A 19,957-nucleotide genomic window follows, 5' to 3' on the forward strand; every position below is an offset into this window, starting at 1 on the left:
TTGGCTACTCATTGGTGGCGCTTGGCGAAGCTGCCCTTTGCAGGGCACACTGAAGAAGGAGAAAGGATTTTATATAAAGTGACTTTTGAATACCTTCATTGCCCTAATGCTGTACAGTTTTAGAATTCGGATAGAAAGAAGAGCTATGATCATTCCTGTGATGGGATTATTTTATTTAGGCCTTTTCTCCATCCCCATGACCCACTGAGACAGAGCCTTGATCAGATGAGGCCCTGGAAGGTTTTCTTCTTTTCCTTTATCCTGGATTGGAAATCATTTTAAACTTTTTACAATAGACTCTCTTCACCAAGACTTCAGATCCACTGCATTCATTTTGTTTTTGGTGTAATAGTGCCTGCTTGGGCTTTAATTATAAGGCGTTTTGTGTGGTCATTTTAGCAGCTTTGTTTTACCCAAAAGGTAGACTTCATCTTTGCCCAAGGCTTCATTGCTATAGGAACTGAACAGAGGATTTCCTTGGAGAACGACTGCATTGAGTAATCTCTAAGCAACTGCCTCTGGTTTTGACAGCAACCCTTAACTTCACGAGAAGAAATCCCCTGTGATTTGGATACTTCTGCAAGCCTGTGGTTTGAAGGAAACAGTAGTAAAACCTACTTACTTGAAAATTGTTTTCTTGGCTTTTTAAGAAGAGTATTTATTAAATCCATTGAGCTAGTTATAGTCCTCTTATTACTTATCTTTATCTGTTACTTTGGCCAAAAATGTTTAGCATAATGAGCCTCTCAAAGAGTAGCTATTGAGAAATGAAGAGTGCATTTCTTTGGCTCTGATTATTCAAGTGATTTCATAATAAGCAGAAGTACTATTGTATTTTTTGATGTGGAATAATACTTGGCAGTGTCCCCTCTCCCCTCCTACAGAGAGCACGAAATGAATGATACCTTTCAAATAACATCTATCTCTTCTGTACCAGGTCACTTCGGGTGGAACATTCATTGGCATTGGACGGAAAACACCAGATTGCCAGGGAAACACCAAGTACTTCCGCTGTAAATTCTGCAATTTCACTTACATGGGCAACTCCTCAACTGAACTAGAACAACATTTTCTTCAGACTCACCCGAACAAAATCAAAGCTTCTCTCCCCTCCTCTGAGGGTGCAAAACCTTCAGAGAAAAACTCTAACAAATCCATCCCTGCACTTCGATCCAGTGATTCTGGAGACTTGGGAAAGTGGCAGGACAAGATCACGGTCAAGACGGGAGATGACACTCCTGTTGGCTACTCAGTGCCCATCAAGCCCCTCGATTCCTCGAGACAAAATGGTACAGAGGCCACCAGTTACTACTGGTGTAAATTTTGTAGTTTCAGCTGTGAGTCATCTAGCTCACTTAAATTGCTAGAACATTATGGCAAACAGCACGGAGGAGCGCAGTCAGGCGGCCTTAATCCAGAGTTGAATGATAAGCTTTCCAGGGGCTCTGTCATTAACCAGAATGATCTAGGCAAAAGTGCAGAAGGGGAGCCGATGGCCAAGGCAGACAAGGGCTCTAGTGGGGCTAAAAAGAAGGACTTCTCCAGCAAGGGAGCAGAGGATAATATGGTAACGAGCTATAATTGTCAGTTCTGTGATTTTAGATACTCCAAAAGCCACGGCCCCGACGTCATTGTAGTGGGGCCGCTCCTCCGTCACTATCAGCAGCTCCATAACATTCATAAATGTACCATTAAACACTGTCCCTTCTGTCCCAGAGGCCTTTGCAGCCCAGAAAAGCACCTTGGAGAAATTACTTACCCGTTTGCTTGTCGAAAAAGTAATTGTTCCCACTGTGCACTCTTGCTTTTGCACTTGTCTCCGGGGGCAGCCGGAAGCTCGCGAGTCAAACACCAGTGCCACCAGTGCTCCTTCTCCACCCCCGACGTGGATGTGCTCCTTTTCCACTACGAGAGCTCCCACGAGTCCCAAGCATCGGAGGTCAAACAGGAAGCCAATCACCTGCAAGGATCGGACGGGCAGCCGGCTGTCAAGGAAAGCAAGGAACACTCGTGTACCAAATGTGATTTCATCACCCAGGTGGAAGAAGAGATTTCCCGACACTACAGGTAGGCCATCGTAGGGGGTGAGGTGGGCAGGGTGCAATGTCAAAGGAAACGATCGAAAGAAGCCAGAGGGCTGATCCCAGAATCCTCAGGAATGATTGCGGTGACTTGGGGAAGTTGCAGGAAAGGTAAACGTAAAAGATCATTCGTGAAACTGCAGATTATGGATTTATAGACGTGGTAATCACGGATTTTAATTTGGTCGCTTGTTTCAGACCATTTACTCTTACGCTTCGTACCTGCTTTCTTCCATTTACTGAGTGTATTTTACAATTTGCAGCGATGACGGTAATGCTGCTGAGTTCACAAGTCATGTCTGTCCTTGCTGGGTTCCTCCACGTGCCCTCATTTCTGGTGGAGCGTCTTCCACATGGAAGGCGCCGTCTTCATGTGTTCTCTTCTCTGTTCCTCCTGGGAATCCATCAGGGTGAGAACACAAGGCTCATTTTTCTTTTAACGTGAGATTGGACATTCTTCTGGTTTTAAAAAATAAAATTGAGCAACATCCTCATTTTGCAAGGAAACAGTCATCTGAAGGTGAGAATTCTGTAGATAAGGTGACTTTGGATTTCTGTATGCTCACTCCTCTGAGTGTGGAAAGCCCACTTCAGTTATTACAGATCCATAGGATACATTCATGGGTTGCTGTTTTTTTCCCACTTTCATCGTATTATTTTTGTAAATATTACTTTTCCCAGTTAATCTTTCATATTTTCTTTTTCTTTTTTTTTTTTTTTTATTTGTTTGATGGAGAGATTCACAGCGAGAGAGGGAACATAAGCAGGGGGAGTGGGAGAGGGAGAAACAGGCCTCCTGCTGAGCAGAGAGCCCAATGCGGTGCTCAATCCCAGGACTCTGGGATCATGCCCTGAGCCGAAGGCAGATGCCTAATGACTGAGCCACCCAGGTGCCCATATTTTCTAAAGATGGGTTTAGGATGTATCTCTTTATTTCATTTATACAGTCATTCCTTAACGAATTAAATCCAAGAATACACATTGTGCCGGGCATTGATGATAAAGGAGAAAACAGGACAGAACTACTCTGTGCCCACATGGAACTTACAGTTTAGTAGGGAAGTCATTAACATATCATTATGAGTTCAAGTGTCACAACAGATGAAGTAGAGACCACTGAAGAGAATGACCACAAAATCCAATCTTGTAGATGAGGAAATGCCTCCCTAAAGTAGGAGCATCTAACCTGAGACTTGGTTGTATAAGTGGGAATTAGTTTAGTAAAATCCTGGAAATACAGCTCGTTCAGAGGTTACTTAGTGCTTAGTAGATGCTTTTTTGTTGCTGCGCCTCTAAGAATCAAAGTAAAGAGCTTTATTTACTATTTTTAAATATTTCTCCTTCTGTAGACTCAGCATCCTAGTTTAAAAATCTTCCCATCCCAAGATTTTAAAGTTTTTAAACAGATTTTAATTTTCCCGTTCCAAGACTTTGAACAGTTCCTCCCATTCTTTTTAGAAGTCGTGTGTCAGTATGAGTGTGTGTGTTTTGTCAGTCCCCAGTAATGAAGCAGTTCATGTCCAACAATAGGCTAATAATGTTGGATGTTAATTTGAAGGGCATCCTAATGTTCACAGTGAATCTGAATGTTCGGAAAACACTTCCTTGAGATTTACACTGTTTAATTTATAAGGTCAGCCCTAGGAAAGACACAGTCCTGCAATCAAATATGTGTTCACACTCGTAGTGAGTGTTTCTGGCTCCTCTGATGTTAGCTGCATGCTAATTTATTTCTGGGCTAGCAGACATTAGCTTCCTCCTGAGCTTTGCTAGTGTGTATATACATTTGTTAGGTGGTAAAAAAATTAGGTGATCCATTCTATTTTTGAAAGACGAGGCTTTCCTTAATCGTGAGGAAATTAGGCACACCATGACATACCACACACATGTGCGCGTGCACACACACACATACACATTGATACATCTGGATACCAGATCACTTGCATGAGTGGCTTTTTTGAGGAAGCTGAGGCTGTTGCTTGAAAATGTGTCTGGAAAAAGAGTTTCTATATGATTTGGTTAAACAAAAAATCTCCCAGGATCTAAAAGTATGAATAAAAATATTACTGAAAAATTTGAGATTTTAGTTCATAGTAATGAAAATAAGCTCTCAAGAGAAGAGACTAGTCTGGTCTTCTTCACCGCCATATCTATAGAAGTGCCAGGATGGCTATTAAGTGCTCAGTGACTATATCTTTAAGTAAATGAAGTGCCTGTGATTTTTTGACTTTACATTCGTTAAGGATAAGCCAAGCTCTCCATGGGAAGTTACAGTTTAACCTCAGACTATTAGATGATCTTGAAACCCTTCTGAAGATTTAGGGCTCCACACCAAATGACAATTGTCTGTGCATTCTTTTAGAATTTTTTTTAGATGAGAAAACTGAGCAGAACTTGTTCCTAGGGCACTAAAATCCTCCTGCACTTTTTAAAAAAAAGATTTTATTTATGGGGTGACGGGGTGGCTCAGTCATTAAGTGTCTGCCTTCTACTCAGGTTGTGGTCCTGCTCGGCAAGAAGCTTGCTTCTCCCCCCACCCCCCGCTTGTGTTCCCTCTCTTGCTGTGTCTCTCTCTGTCAAAAAACAATGTAAAAAATAAATAAAGATTTTATTTATGTATTATAGAGAGAAAATGAACATGAGTGGGGGGAGAGGGCCAGAGGGCCAGAGAGAAGCAGACTCTCTGCTGAGCAGGGAGCCCGAGACCTGGCTCAATCCCAGGACCCCAGAATCATGACCTGAGCTGAAGGCAGAGGCTTAACCAGCTGAGCCACCCAAGAGCCCCACTCGTGAACTTATTTTTTAAAACCTGCTGTAATTCATGTGGTCCTGGATTAAGGTACTGAATAGTTTTTTTTCTGATCGGTTTATGAGTTCTTGTAGAAATACTTGTAATATGGAGACTTACACTTTCTGAAACTCTACTGAAAGTTGAACAGCAGTGGAGGTTCTAGGTATGTGAAAGGAGATAGTCCTATGGATGCTGAAAATTTGTTCTGCTATCAAAACATTTTCCCCACATGCTACATTTTTAAGACTGTATAAAAGGACAAATTTATCATATCACAAGAATATTTTTCTGGTTAAATTTATATTTATTTGTATTATACATGTTGGGAAACTTTCTCCATAATTCTATTATAACTAGGAAATATTCTAAGCTTTTGAGTGCTTTATGTATAAGACTTATGGTGTAGTAAAAAGGTAGCAGAAGCTAAGATCAATGAAATATGTGAAATCAGGTAGCGATAAAAATACTACAGCTGAGAAGCAGGAGAGTTGATTGAGATTTATCAGTGAAAACCTTGGTGTAGAGTCCACTCAGTGGGAATTTTCAAGAAGAATCAGGTTTAATTTTTGTTGAACTGCAAACATTATTCAGTCAGTAACTAGAACTTGGTCAGTTCTCTTAATATTTCATATTTACTTAGGTTACCGCTAGCTCACATTTGACTATGTTCTATTCCTGAATTTGTTTCCCACACTCTTTTCTTTTTATTATTTATTATTTAATTAAACAGTGTACCCCTTCTCTTAATTGATTACCTACCATTCTCCTCATTAAAATTTTCTGTGTTATAACTTAGTTTCTGGAGTAAGTAGGAGTACTGTCTCCTCACAGAACAACTAGAATAGATAAAACATATTTTGCAAGGCCTTGCTGGACTTCCATGAATTAGAGAAATTTCTGAAGCTTTTCTTGTCTTCCGTTCACCAAGAGTGGACTAAACCCAGACTGGGGAGAAGTGAATATTAAGAAGGGAGTGTGAGGTTGCACTGAGGCAAATACCAGTATTTATGTAAGTCAGTCAGGAGACTGTGCCGGAGTTCCTAAGAGCGAGAGGCTGCTGAATCTGTTTCATGTTAAGCTGGACCTTCAAGGTGGCAAAAGTGGTGCCAAGTTTAGAGCCTCCTTCTGACTTCTTTCAGAAATAAACACATAGTTGTCTATATGAAATACTCTTAATTTTCACCTCCCTGGTATCTGTGGCAGAAGATAAATCTTAGATGAGCTCATTGTTATAGAATTTAACTATACAGGAAGGGATTTATACCATTCTATGGGAAATCAGTAGGAAATGCAAATAATGCATTTAGATACCCAGGAAGATGATAAGTTACAAGAGTATATTTTTAGTTGTAAGAAAGCTCTAAAATATAATACTTTTCAGTTATAAAAAATAAGTGTTTAAAGAAATGAAAATCAGATTTACAAATTGACCAAACTCCATAAGACTATGGAGGACTAGATACGTTCAGACTAGAAACGTTCAAAGGACGTTTGAAAGGACTAGAAACGTTATAGAGGACTAGAAATGTTCAAAAAAAGAAAGAAATAGTATTTTTTGAATTGAAAATATAATTGTTGAAACTTAAAATGTGGGTAGGTTCAATAACAGATTGGCAAGTGATAGAAGGTAAATGAATTAATCACAAGTTAAAGCTGAAGACATTAGCCAAAATATTTAAAAGAGGGGAAGGGGGTGGAAAGTATCAAAAATAGACAGTAGGTTATAGAAACATAACAAGCTGTTTTAACCTGCATCTAATTAGAGTCCCAGGACAAAAGAATATAAAGAATGGAAGATAGGGAAAAATTATTTGAGGAGATAAAGGCAGATTTCTAGAACTGAAAGATGAAAGACATAAGCACACAGATACAGAAAGGCATAGCTTATACTAAACAGGGATATATGCAAATAAATTCAGTCATAGACATGTAGTAGTAAAAATTAAAATGCCAGAGAGGTTCTTTTAGAGCCCCTAGAGAGAAACAACGTATTAACTACTTAGAAATGACAATTAAGTTGACAGCAGACTTTATCAGCAACAATGGAAACCAGTAGAGGAAGGAATTCTGTGTAAGGTTTTGAAGGAAAAACAAAACACAAAATAATCAACTTAGAATTGCATACCTGTGAAAACAATTTTCCAAGAAAAAGCAAAGATATTTTCAGATAAGCAAAGATCAGGGAACTCTGGGTAAATCTAAACAACTATAGTCTGCCTTATATATGCAGTTAAAAGGAGATAGACTAAGGTGTTGGGTAAAACAATCATGTAAGTTTGTAGTGGAAATGATCACAAGTAAGGTGCTTTAAAGCCCTTGAATTGTCTGGAGTTAGTGAGTTACAGCTTTGCTCTGCATACTTGGAAACCCTTAAGGATAACCAGTGGAAGGATAGGAAGCTATAGGAAGAGTGGAACAACAAAATAAAATTCTATTTTCTTAAGAAATGGCATGAGAGGATACATAGGAAAAATGTTTAAATGGATAAATAGAATTGTTAAAGTAATATGGTTTAAAAAAACAAAAGACCAGCTATCAAAAATTTTAATGAATCTGGGTGGTTTAAAATTTCTACTTAAATAAGGTATTGTCGGGCTTAATAAAAAAGAAAATTCGACTCTAAGCTGTTTTCATAAGATGCACACTTAAAATATAAGTGTATGGAGAGTTTGTAACAAAAGAATAGACAGGGTTGCCTCAGTGGCTCAGTTGGTTGAACATCTGCCTTCAGCTCAGGTCATGATCCCAGGGTCCTGGGTTGGAGCCCCGCATCCAGCTCCCTGCTCAGTGGGAAGCCTGTTTCTCTCTCTGCCTGCCACTCCCCCTGCTTGTGCTCTCTCTTTCTCTCTCTGTCAAAAAAAAAATAAAATCTTAAAAAAAAAAAAATAGATGGGTTCTAGGCAATATAAACCAAAGGAATATTGAGATAACATTATTAATCTCATACAATTTAGATTTTAAGACAAAAAGCGTAGGAGGAAAAGGTCAGTACATAATGATAAGAGGTTCAGTTCTTGAGGGAGAGATAACAATTCTAAATATATAAAATATAAACAAATCTATATGTAAAACAAAAATTGACAACTGCAGGGAAAGTAGGACAAACCATAATCACAGTGGTAGATTTTAAGCAACTTTCTTACTAAAGGGTGAACAGAAAAAAATTTTCAAAGTATAAAAGATTAGAACAACAAATTAACAAACTTGATTTAATAAAAATATTTCGATTGTGGGGCTCAATGGGTTAAGGCCTCTGCCTTTGGCTCAGGTCATGATCTTGGTCCTGGGATGGAGCCCCACATCGGGCTCTGTGCTCAGCAGGGAGCCTGCTTCCTCCTTTTTCTCTGCCTACCTGTGATCTCTGTCTGCCAAATAAATAAATAAAATCTTTTAAAAAAAATGTCGATTTTGCATCCATCAATTTAGAGAATTCACATGCTTTTCAAGCAGATATAAAACACTTAGATATAAAACAGATTTCAGAATGAAGTATCATACAGAACATATCCTTTGACTCAGTGTAATTAAGTTGGATCTCAGTAACAAAAGGATAAGGCTAGATGAAGTTACATGAGGCAAATACAAATCAAAGAGAAAAGGAGGCCACTTCATTGCAGAAAACATAGATGTTAAAAAATTATAAATGGTAAAAATGGTCAATACACATGACTGAATAAAGTGAATTGGTGAATTCTGTCAACATGAGATGCTCATATTCCCAATAGAAGCATAATCACACTCCTCAGAAGAAAGTTTCTTTCATGAATACACTTGGAAACCTGTGCAGACATGTTCACAGTAGTGGTTTTTGCAAGCAGGACAACCAAAACAAAAATGAAAATAAAAGCAGCAGGGGCGCCTGGTGGCTCAGTTGGTTAAGCATCAGACTCTTGATTTCACCTCAGTTCATGATTTCAGGGGTGTGAGACAGCCCTGTGTCAGACTCCGTGCTGGGTGTGGAGATGAGGATTCTCGCTCTTCCTCTCCCTCTGCCCGCTCTCCCTCCTCGCACACACACATGCTCTCGCCCTCTCAAAAAACAAAACAACAACAACAAAAAACCCAGAAAAAGTACCAACTAATATTATATAGCAACTGGCATTAAATAATTTGTAGATTTTTATATAGTAGACTATTACACAGTAGTGAATTTGAATAAATGACAGTTGAATACTACATGGATGAATCTTATAAGTACAATTTTGGCTGAATAAAAAGAAATTAAAGATGATTTGTAGCTGCATACCATTTTATGTGACTTCTTAAACTAGCAAATATATATATGTATATTTATTTGGTTTTGCTAGTATATATATATATATATTCATTATATGTGTATGTTTGTGTATTCACATATATACCATGTATATTCATATCATTTATGTACATATATGGAACTATACCATTAATATAATTTTCTCTATTTCATCTCTGTCTCTCTCTCTTTATATATATACACACATACATGGATCTCTCTGCATTTCTCTGTATATATATATATATATATATATACACACACACACACACACAAAGACACAGATGTATATCATCATAGTCCATGATTATATTCCAGTTTTTATTTTTTGTAAACCTAAATATGAATGTGTATATATATATATTTAAACATATACACATATACGTAGACTGTGTTATGACTAACATTGTATGATAACATTTTAAAATGAAAACAGAACATCAATTTTCATCAGTCCAATAAATATTTGAATAAGTGTTCAATCTCCCTTATGAGTAAATAACTACTTAAAAATCATTAATGTTATCATTGTCTATCTGCTTGTTATCTAGAATGTGAAGAAAATGGACATATTTTTGGTAGTATACGTGATGACAAGCATCTGTCCTAATTGGAGATTTATGAATGCATTTAAAATTGTTTAAACAGTGTTCGAATCTTTTAAACATGAAATATGTAACTCTGGTGGAAGGAAATAACTTTGGATACCATGGCTGGTCAAATTAAGGTAGCTACTGTTCAGTCTCTGCCTTAGCAGAGCACAGAAAGGAGCATGGACTGTGTGCTCTGCTAATTCTAAAGAACAGATTTTATGATAAGTACCTAATTATCAACATTTCTGAAAAAGCCAAGTACATAGTGCATTAGCACAGAGTTTCTCAAAATGCGAGTGCCACGATAGTTAAATTTACATTTGTGTACGTTAGATGACATGTTCTTTTAAACAATACCTAATAAATCAGTGGCCTGTAATTCCTTGAAATGGACCTAATAGTTCAAGTTGAGAATTCCTGTTGTGAGACACATTACCCAGGGTATTATTCCTTCAAGAAAATAACCCACAGTGGCACTGCCTTTATTTGTATATATTATTAGCATTTCAGAGTTGATGGTCCTGAGGACTTTGTACAAGAACCATGATCAATTCCTGGGATAAAATAAAGTTTAGCCATGATTTCTATTTCATATCAATTTATAGAAATCATTTCCCAAATGTTACTCACTTTCTATTTTATGGGGAGGTTGGTCTCCCTTTAACACTTGGTTAGGGATATCTTCTTTTTGGAAGTGAATCAGTGAATCATAAATTGAGATTTTTCAGATATGACATTAGTTGTATTTTCTTATGTTTTTTTCATTTTCACTTGAAAATGAAATGACCCTACACTCCCCTTAAGAAATCTAGTTACTCTAAAGGAGTAAACACCAATCAGATGATTTCAGCTTTTTTTTTTTTTTAAAGATTTTATTTATTTGAAAGACAGAGATCACAAGTAGGCAAGAGAGGCAGGCAGAGAGAGAAGGGAGGAAGCAGGCTCCCGGCGGAGCAGAGAGCTGGATACCAGGACCCTGGGATCATGACCTGAGCCTAAGGCGGAGGCTTTAACTCACTGAGCCACCCAGGTGCCCCATGATTTCAGCTTTAAAAATACAAGATGAGTGGATTGCACGGAATCTTCCTCAGAGGTCAGTTTATCTTACATTTTGCAGGCTGCTCCTCTGCACTTAACTAAGGCTGAATATTATTGCAGTTCCAGCTTCTAAAATTGATTGATCTGGTTATTCACCTGTAATCCCTTTTTTGTCTTTGTCCATCAGATACTCTCTTCGCCTGCTCTTAATCCCTCATTCTGCAGTGTTCATAATCTCGAGTGTGGCGTATGAGAGGCCTTGATACAAGCAAAATTACAAAATGACTAACTTTATTAGATACCAGATCTTTAGATCTATATTTAAATTAAACCACTGTCATTTACTGTTTTTCTGTGGTAGTTTGTCTTTAGGTGTTCAAGTCTATGATTACCCCAAAAATACCCTTCGAAGTCTAATTGGTTAGTATTTATGATCTACTCATTTACTTCCATGCTCTGTTTAGTCACTGAAGAAGAACCAGATTCCAGCGGTTAAGAAGTACAGCTGTTTGGTAGAGGATGGCTTTTCTTTTCTTTTTCTTTTTCTTTCTTTCTTTTTTTTTAAGATTTTTATTTATTTATTTGACAGACAGAGATCACAAGTAGGCAGAGAGGCAGGAAAGAGAGAGGACGAAGCAGGCTCTCTGCAGAGCAGAGAGAGCCTGATGTGGGGCTCAATCCCAGGATCCTGAGATCATGACCAGAGCAGAAGGCAGAGGCTTTAACCCACTGAACCACCCAGGTGCCCCGAGGATGGCTTTTTAAATGCTGGCAGAAATCTCTGGGAGTTTACATTTAGAGGAGAAAAAGCATCACTCACATCTGACTTCACATATATTGTGGGCTGGTTTATTATGAAAATAGAAATATATGTTTTATCAGAGTAAGTGTAATGATACAGTAGTATCTTTGAGCTGATCTTTTTCTAGGATCTAGAAAACCGCAGCCTTTTATGAATTTTGAAAATAATGTGTAATCTCTGCTAATGAAGGAAGCACTACTTCTCAGGCCACTGTCCATTGAAATATGGATGAAACTGAAATAAATGAATTTTTATAGCACATGAAAATTCTGTTAAGTAGGATAAGAAATAAAACATCTTTTTTCACAGAAATTTTAAGTCACTTGAATTAAGTACAATTTGGTCTTCTGTTAGCTTGTAGTTTTCTCTGAATGCTAGGGAAGATTGAGCTTTTCTATCAAATTTCTCTGATTCATGTCCTTGTTGTCTAAAATATTACACGAGACATGCTGATTTTGTGTGAATGTATCCTAAATATTGCATGGAACATGCTTACACTAAAATATTTGTTTTTTTTACACTGACCCTCAAATCGTCATTCTGTGTTTTAATCTGGCAATCCTGTGCTAGGGAGACATACGAAATGACATCTTTTTTCCCTAGGTAGCACGAGGAGAGTGTTTGCTCTGCGTTTGGCAGGAGCATATAGAATTTAAATTAATGCAGAGCACGTATGTATTTATATTAAGAAGAAGTTTGGTTAAATGTAGCCGGACGTTCTAGGAGTTTTTAAATAAGAAAGAGTTTTTTTCAGAAAAGCCACTCAAAATATACTGTCTATGAAATATCTGTATATATTTCTCCTAAATATTTCTTTGCTGCTTTTTGATTCTACACATTAAATCCAGCACCCTGAACAGCCACAGAGCTGTGGTGGTTTATCCCTTTGGTTATTAAGTATGTATTTACTGTCGGTTGTTCTGGGTGGGGGTGGGTTCAGGGATGTGTGAACATTGATCTTGATCTTAAGGCAATTACCGGAAACTAGGACATACACAAGATTTTAATAAAAGGCAATGTGGAAGAAGTCCTCAGAAGAAAACAGATTTGGAGTAGCTCAGAGCGTTCTAGGCCTAGTCTTGGGTTGCATCATCTGGGAAGTTTGTATGGTTGAGCATGTAGATCTTGGGAAACGCAAGGAAGATTCTCTTGAACAACTTGGAGGTTTTCCAATTAATGCTGATAAAATGAAAATCATTTTATAGGTCAGAGGCGAGTCCAAACTAATGTATTTTCACAGTGACTAAACTTGTATTCTTCTGTAATGTTTCTTATACTAGGGATTAAAATCACATATTCAGGAATTATTGAGAGAATGACATACCTAAGAGAATATATGCATACCTTTCAGGAACTCCTGAATCAGCTAGTAACATGTCAGCTCCCAAGAGCACCCTCTTTCGTGGACAAGTGCTGAAGACTGTGTCATGTCCTCTGCATTCTATGTGAATTGACTTGTCTAGGCTTCAGATTCTTATCCCATGGAGCAGAGATGGGAATGCGTACTTTGTGTGATTGTTGAGGAACAAGGTATATAAATGGCCTAGCCGTAAAAATAGTGAAAGGTGATTCCCAAACAATGAAATTAAAAAAAAAAAAAAAAAAGATGAATTCTTGTTTGGGGATTATGCTTGACAATGTTATAGTTGTAGTTTTAGCTTCCAAAGCTGTTAGTGTTGACTCTCAGAGGTATGTAATATTGTGTGTGCTTTACGAGGGAAGACGATGTTGCTCATCATAAAAAATTCATTTAAAAATGTTCTGTCAAGTGCTATGAGTTTGTGCCATACTAATTAATACCCATCTTGAAGTTCTTTCTGACCATGGCTTCATGATTCTTGCTATTTACGGTGTGGTCTGGGGACCAACAGCTTCAGAATCATTTGGGATCTTATAAGAAATACCAAATATTGGGTACCATCCAGACTTTCAGAATAGGAATCTGGATTTCAGCAAGATTTCCTGGTGATTCCCTATGCATGTTAGAATTGGAGAAACACTGCTCTAGATTTTTTTAGTGTACGTTATTAAGGAGTTTATGTGGCTCTCAGCTTTTGAAAGTGGAGTAATGTCTTTTTAACATATTTTCTACCATTTATTTAAGACTGATACTACAGGGAGAAAAGAATCTCTTCCGGTCTCTAGAGTCCTATGTAGCAAATTGCCTTTTCTGCTTCACCTACTTGTGTTCAATGGCCTGAAAGATTGAGCAGTTTAGCAGTTTACTGCTTAATTGTCAAGCTTTACTCTCTTTTCATTAACAGTTGTTACACCCAGAAACTTGCGATTCTGAATTACAAAGCTGGTAAGGGCATTACCTGTGTTGCATTAAAGTCAGGAGGGGGTGGGGGATGCCTTGTGAGTGTGTTCCTTACATTGCTTAGAACCACAAAGTATCTAATAATGGAGTTCATAGATTCTGGCCCCTGCATGGGTGTCACCTGGGGAATCTTGATAAAAATTCAGATTCTCAGGTTCTTCTCCAGAGATCCTGATGCAGTCGGGCAACAGGAAGCACCTTGGACTCTGTATAGCTACGAAACTCAGCGTGTTTTGCAGACCATTACTGTAGTCAGTGTCTTCTGCTGCCAGATGATTAGTTTCCCTTCCTCTCGTGTTTTCATTTTCCATATTGTCAGTCGTTTCACACTTTTCTGTATAAAGTTAAAAATTTTGACTGTCAAGAATCAAAAAACAGAACGTTGATCTGGAATGTAGAAGCCCTGTGTTCCTGACTCGATGTAGATTCAAGGGACAAGTCACCATTTCTCCATTTTACTTATCTGTAAAATGGGCTTTCTACTTCAGTGAAAGGTGAGATCAGTTATGTGTGAATGCTTTGAACTCTTCAAAAGAAAAGGTGTGTGAGTTGAGCTTATTATTACAACTTTATTTTAATATCCTTCCTGTTAAGATGTGTTTTTCTTTTCACTGTAAAACCTGGTTCTCACCGAGAACTTAGCGCTGCAGTTTTGGAGGGAGAGTGGTGTTTGTTGTTGTTTTTTGGGTTTTTTTTGCTTTATGTTCATCCCTAGTGATCTCTGATGGCTCTTTAGCACCTGTCTCAAGGACGGTTTTGCCTGGAACAGTCAGATCAGGAGCTCCTCTGTGGGGCAGATCAGAACAGCTCTTTTTGAGACCTATCTGTCCATTGGGACAGGAACTTGGAATCAGAGAATGCCTAGAAGCCCCTGATACCTTGCCTGAGTGTGATACTTTGTGAGGAATTCAGTGCCTGGGCAGGGACCCAAGGCCTTTGTATTTTTAAGAGGACATACCAGTCAAGTTACTGGTAAGGGTTGCATGTGTTGTCTTTATTTGGTGGAGGGATAGGATGACTCAGGGACATTTCTAGATTGCGGAATAAGTCGATACTGAAGGCACGTAATCTGAATTACTGAGATGTATTACTAGATATATCATGATTCTAAACTACCTTAATGAATACACTCAAGGCATCTCCACTTCCCAGGGCTTTAATAAAATACAGGTAATGCCTTTTTCTATTTTTTTGTGATTCAGAATTTTAAGATTCTGGGTCTATTAATGACAAGAGTAAAGCTAGACAATTAAGCAAACTACTAAATTTCTCATTCCTTCAGGCTATTGAATGCCACTAGGTGAAGCAGAAAAGTCATAGAATATATTCTACCTGTCATTTGGTCTTAAACCAAAGGGTCTTCCAGGAAATCAACTTGGTTTTAAGAACAGTGTTCGTCACGGTTAAGATACATAGGGGAATGGAAAAGGATGATACCAAAGTGCTGCTAGTTTGTAAGTTTAAACTCCTTTGCACAAAGAGCATAGAATGCAGATTCACACAGGAGAGAGGGGCTTTATTTACTTTTAGGATTTATACTGGTGGACCCTTACTTATTTACTTACCTACTATAGGTGTTATTTACTTAACATTCATAAGAACCTATCAAGAGGCACTGTTGTTTTCATTTTGCCGATGAAGACATTGGGGCAAGTTTAGTAAATTATTTGAAGTCACACATACAGTAGAATACAGAGCCAAGACTTGAAATTCAGGCGTTCCCAGAGTCTACACTATTCAATGCTCCCATTAGAATTGAGATTCTGCTGTTTTAAAATATTTTGTTGCAACATACCCTAGGAAATTGTATTTCTTCTGTTGGGCATTGGTACTCTCTCCTTCCTCTTGCTGTAGAATTGTCTTTATTTCTTGATACGTTCACTGCAATTCTGTAGAAGTTTTAGACTTTAGAATTTTTTATACTCTTTGTACTTTTGGTTTTGTATAAAAGACCAGTTTGGGTAGAAGGAGCAGAGGCAATTGATAGTCTTACTTTATTAGAAGGGATTCCCCTCAGAGGTTCCAAACAGAGACCCCACCGTGTCAAGGAAACCATAAATTTAGTGCCATAATGGGCAGTGAACTCATTAGAACTATCTAGGGGTGAAGGTTGATCAGAGCTGGAAAATGTGCTTCCTGAAGCTTGTTTGTTTAATTTGCATGCCTCAATAGATTATGTGGCATATCTTCAGGATGGTATTTCCTGGGTATGTTTTGATCTTTATCCATCCTGATAAATCCATTTTTCTCTGTGATAATTAAACGTAGACATAGCAATTTTTTGTGAGGTTAGGAGTTTATCTCTCATTCAAACATAGTTTTGCTGGGATGGATATTTATTTGAAGTTCCTATAGGTTCTAGGTCCTAGGTTTTGAGTCTTGTCTTTTGAACTTTGTGATCTGAATCCTGTTTGGGAATTTCTGGCCTTGAACTTGGGGCAAGATTCTTACTCTTGGACATAGACTTCTTCTTAAGGGTTAGGCTCCTTTCACTTGAGGAAATTAATTTTAATATTATATTTTTATGGTCGACTCATCATTAAATTATTTACCTTTGTTGTATTTCCTTTTGCTTAATCTTTAATACTTAAACAGTGAAGAAAAATAGGAGACAAGATAGAAAACAATCTTCTGTAAAAAGTGAAAGTTAAATATCCATATTTATTCAACCAAATGTAAGCTGTTAATGATAAGATAATTTTGTACTGCATTAAGTACTCTTGACAAATACTGAGATTTTGTTACATATCATAAGACCCTTGACTTATGCTTACTTAAAATACGAACATTCTTTTGGATTTTAAGCCATCAGGTCTCATATAAGAATGAAGTTACTGAGTACAGAAACTGTTAAGGTCCCAGGTGACTAAAACATATATTTAACGATGCTCCTTCTGTGCCTGTAACTTTGCAATTGGTTCCTTTAACCTCTGAAGATACCTATCTGCCTCTTATCATGGTCTACAAAGCTCTAGATCACCCTTCTAGCTTGTCGATTGACATGTTTCCTCTTACTTATTCCTCTAAAGCAGCAGTGACCTCTGTTCAGTATTTCAGACTTGCTAGAATGTGCCTTCTCCCCCTTCCTCCTCCTCCAACAAGAATAGCTCCTTTTCATCCATTGGTTTTTCTCTCCCTCAGAAAGGCCTTCCTGGCTGCCCTACGCACCCCATCAGCCCCATTACCATCCCATCCATAAAAGTTCTTAGCACTTACCACTCTTTATATTTATTTATAATCTAATGGGAGGGTCGCCCTTCCTGACTAGACTCTAAACACCAGGTAGACAAAGACTGGGTGTCTTCTGCATCCACCAGTGTGAACCCAGGGTCTGGCAAAGGAATTGGTGATGATCATCTACACTTATATGTATGTGCACATACGTGGGGGTAGCTTTAAGTAATAGTTCTCAGAACCTGTCTTGTTATTTTAAGTTGGCAACACATTGCATCAGTGGAGTAGCAAGTATTCCACATGGAGTTTATTTAGAGAGCCATACAAAGTTTTTATAAGTATGCCTTATTCCAAGTCACTTGTGTACCTTCCCAGTGTGTCTTTTAGGATACAGTACCTCTGTTCTTTGTTAATCAAATATTTGTCTTAATATGACCGTGTTCCGTCTTTAATAGCAGAGAATGCTATGAAATCCAACAATAAGTTCTTTCTGTTTTATGCCTTTTGAAAAGAATACAAACACACTCACATGTTCTTTATGAATGAATATATCCACACAACCCCAATCATGCTGCACACCCAGCAGACACCTCAATTTGTTGAATGTCCCTAAAGCCTCCTGGAAGAATTTGTCTTAAAAATCTTGAGCTTCCAGTACATCTTATTTACTAGATTATGTAGATCCGTCAGCTGTATTTCGTTACCTAAACTGATTTAAGTTGTAAGATAGAAAAGAACACTGTAATCAAGTGGAATTTAATATGTGTAAATGTTATAGAAGTTACACTGGAGATGCATTTACATTTATAATGAAACAATAGCGATTTAGTTTAAAAAAAAAACAGGAAGTGAAAAGTCCACTGATGAAATTAGTGTGAAAATATATGTGTCTCTTAAGTAATATAGAATTAGCGAACAGAGCAAGTCTTTCAGTAATAAAGCATACCAACCAAGTTTCAATGCAAATTGCTGGCGTGTGGACACATGAGGGTGTATATGTGTGTCTACCCGTTATGGTTAATCCATCGAAAGGGATTGTCACATTCTTTATATGGAACCAAAAATGCCAGTTAATTCCATTCCAACTTCTGGGTCTTGGGAATGGTGTATTTTGTCCTACCTATTATATTACGTGTGGTAAAAGTCAGGTCCTTAAAGACTGTTTTTTTTGTTTTGTTTTGTTTTCTTTTTTTAAGCCCTTCCAAAGGCTAGATTTCTAATGACTGTTTCCTTCTCCAGGAGAGCCCACAGCTGCTACAAATGCCGTCAGTGCAGCTTTACGGCTGCTGATACTCAGTCACTACTGGAGCACTTCAACACTGTTCACTGCCACGAACAGGACATCACTACAGCCAATGGCGAAGAGGACGGTCATGCTGTGTCCACCATCAAGGAGGAGCCCAAAATCGACCTCAAGGTCTATAGTCTGCTCAATCCAGACTCTAAAATGGGAGAGCCAGTTTCTGAGAGTGTGGTGAAGAGGGAGAAGGTGGAAGATAAGGATGGGCTGAAGGATAAAGTTTGGACCGAGAGTTCAAGTGATGACCTTCGAAACATGACTTGGAGAGGGGCAGATATCCTGCGAGGCAGCCCATCCTACACTCAGGCAAGCCTGGGGCTTCTGACGCCTGTGTCCGGCCCCCAAGAGCAGACCAAGACTCTACGGGATAGCCCCAATGTTGAAGCTGCCCATCTGGCACGACCTATTTATGGCTTGGCTGTGGAGACCAAGGGATTCCTGCAGGGGGTGCCAGCTGGTGGAGAGAAGTCTGGGACCCTCACCCAGCAGTATCCTGCGTCGGGAGAAAACAAGTCCAAGGACGAATCCCAGTCCCTGTTACGGGTAGGAAGGTTTAATTTTTAAATAATTCACCTATGTTGAAGGGGAAATGGGAGGACACATATTCTCTACATTTAGTATCATTTAATCTTACACCTGAAACTAAATGGTCTTAGTCTGAGGTCTTATAAGGCCGAAGTGGTGGAGAGTAGCGTGTATGTGTGTGTGTGTGTGTGTGTGTATACACTCTATACACTCTACACGTCTGTGCTATGGTGGTGGACAGTCAACTTGTTTGCCACCGCTCTTAGCTCAGATTGGATGTTGGTTAATCATTCCTGGTGATTATGCAAAACACCGAGGCCGCATTTGGAGAAGGGAGGTTCAGAATCCCAGAAGATTGCACATCTGTTCCATTAAAATAGGTAAATGACTTTTAAATTTGAAGGTGGTGTCACACTGCATCTGGTTAACAGGAAAATTAGCAGAGATTTAAATCATTAGGAATGCAAAGCCTATGGTGAGAGGTTACTACGGAAATGTAGTTTTTTACAAACTGATGGTATAATTATGTACAAATGACAAGGCTTGTTGGTGATTAGTTACCAAAAAGAGGGGAAGAGATCAGGTAGACCCAAGTGTGAGTGGCCTGAAGAGCATCCGAAGCAGAGAAAGACCCGTGCGTTTTATATGATCAGGCTCTCGTAGGGAGAAAGACATAGTTCCATGTGGAAAAATAAAACCTCTGACAACGATGAGATCCTTGCTCTCTCTCTATGTAGCAGTGTCAAGAAAATAGTCAGATTTTGAAAATTCACCAACTCTCAGTTAAGTGATGCTCGCTTTTTGCCTAAGGCACCACCACTTCGACATTTCACCTTGACTCCGAGAAAGTTTTGAGCTTTGTGCATGATTTCGATGCTTTGTTGGTGCCTAGAAGGTAGGATCAGAAAGCAGCTAACCTTTACCAAAGATCCCGTTAGGAAGGCGAGGGCAGCCAGCCCAATGGTTTGACCTACAGGTCAGAGACCACTGAGGTCTCTCTGGATGGATTCTGGAGAGAAGAATTTCTCCCTCCAATGTCTGCATGGCTTCCCTCCTCTCATTTCCTTCGGATTCTCTG

The 19,957-nt window shown here is 38.5% G+C and overlaps 1 protein-coding gene across 4 annotated transcripts in view; it reads left to right on the forward strand.

The window, feature by feature from the left end:
- Positions 1–19,957, forward strand: part of TRPS1 (transcriptional repressor GATA binding 1) — a 255,702-nt gene that overhangs the window by 61,740 nt on the left and 174,005 nt on the right. For 3 of the 4 annotated variants that reach the window (XM_059165741.1, XM_059165743.1, XM_059165742.1), the window contains 2 exons: positions 938–2,067; positions 18,294–18,897. In XM_059165741.1, coding sequence (XP_059021724.1) covers positions 938–2,067; positions 18,294–18,897 — 1,734 coding nt within the window. The remainder of the gene's footprint in view (positions 1–937; positions 2,068–18,293; positions 18,898–19,957) is intronic. The other variant, XM_059165744.1, reaches the window with a different exon arrangement.

Source organism: Mustela lutreola, chromosome 3, assembly GCF_030435805.1.
Source record: "Mustela lutreola isolate mMusLut2 chromosome 3, mMusLut2.pri, whole genome shotgun sequence".
In the NCBI taxonomy this organism is placed as follows: Eukaryota; Metazoa; Chordata; class Mammalia; order Carnivora; family Mustelidae; genus Mustela; species Mustela lutreola.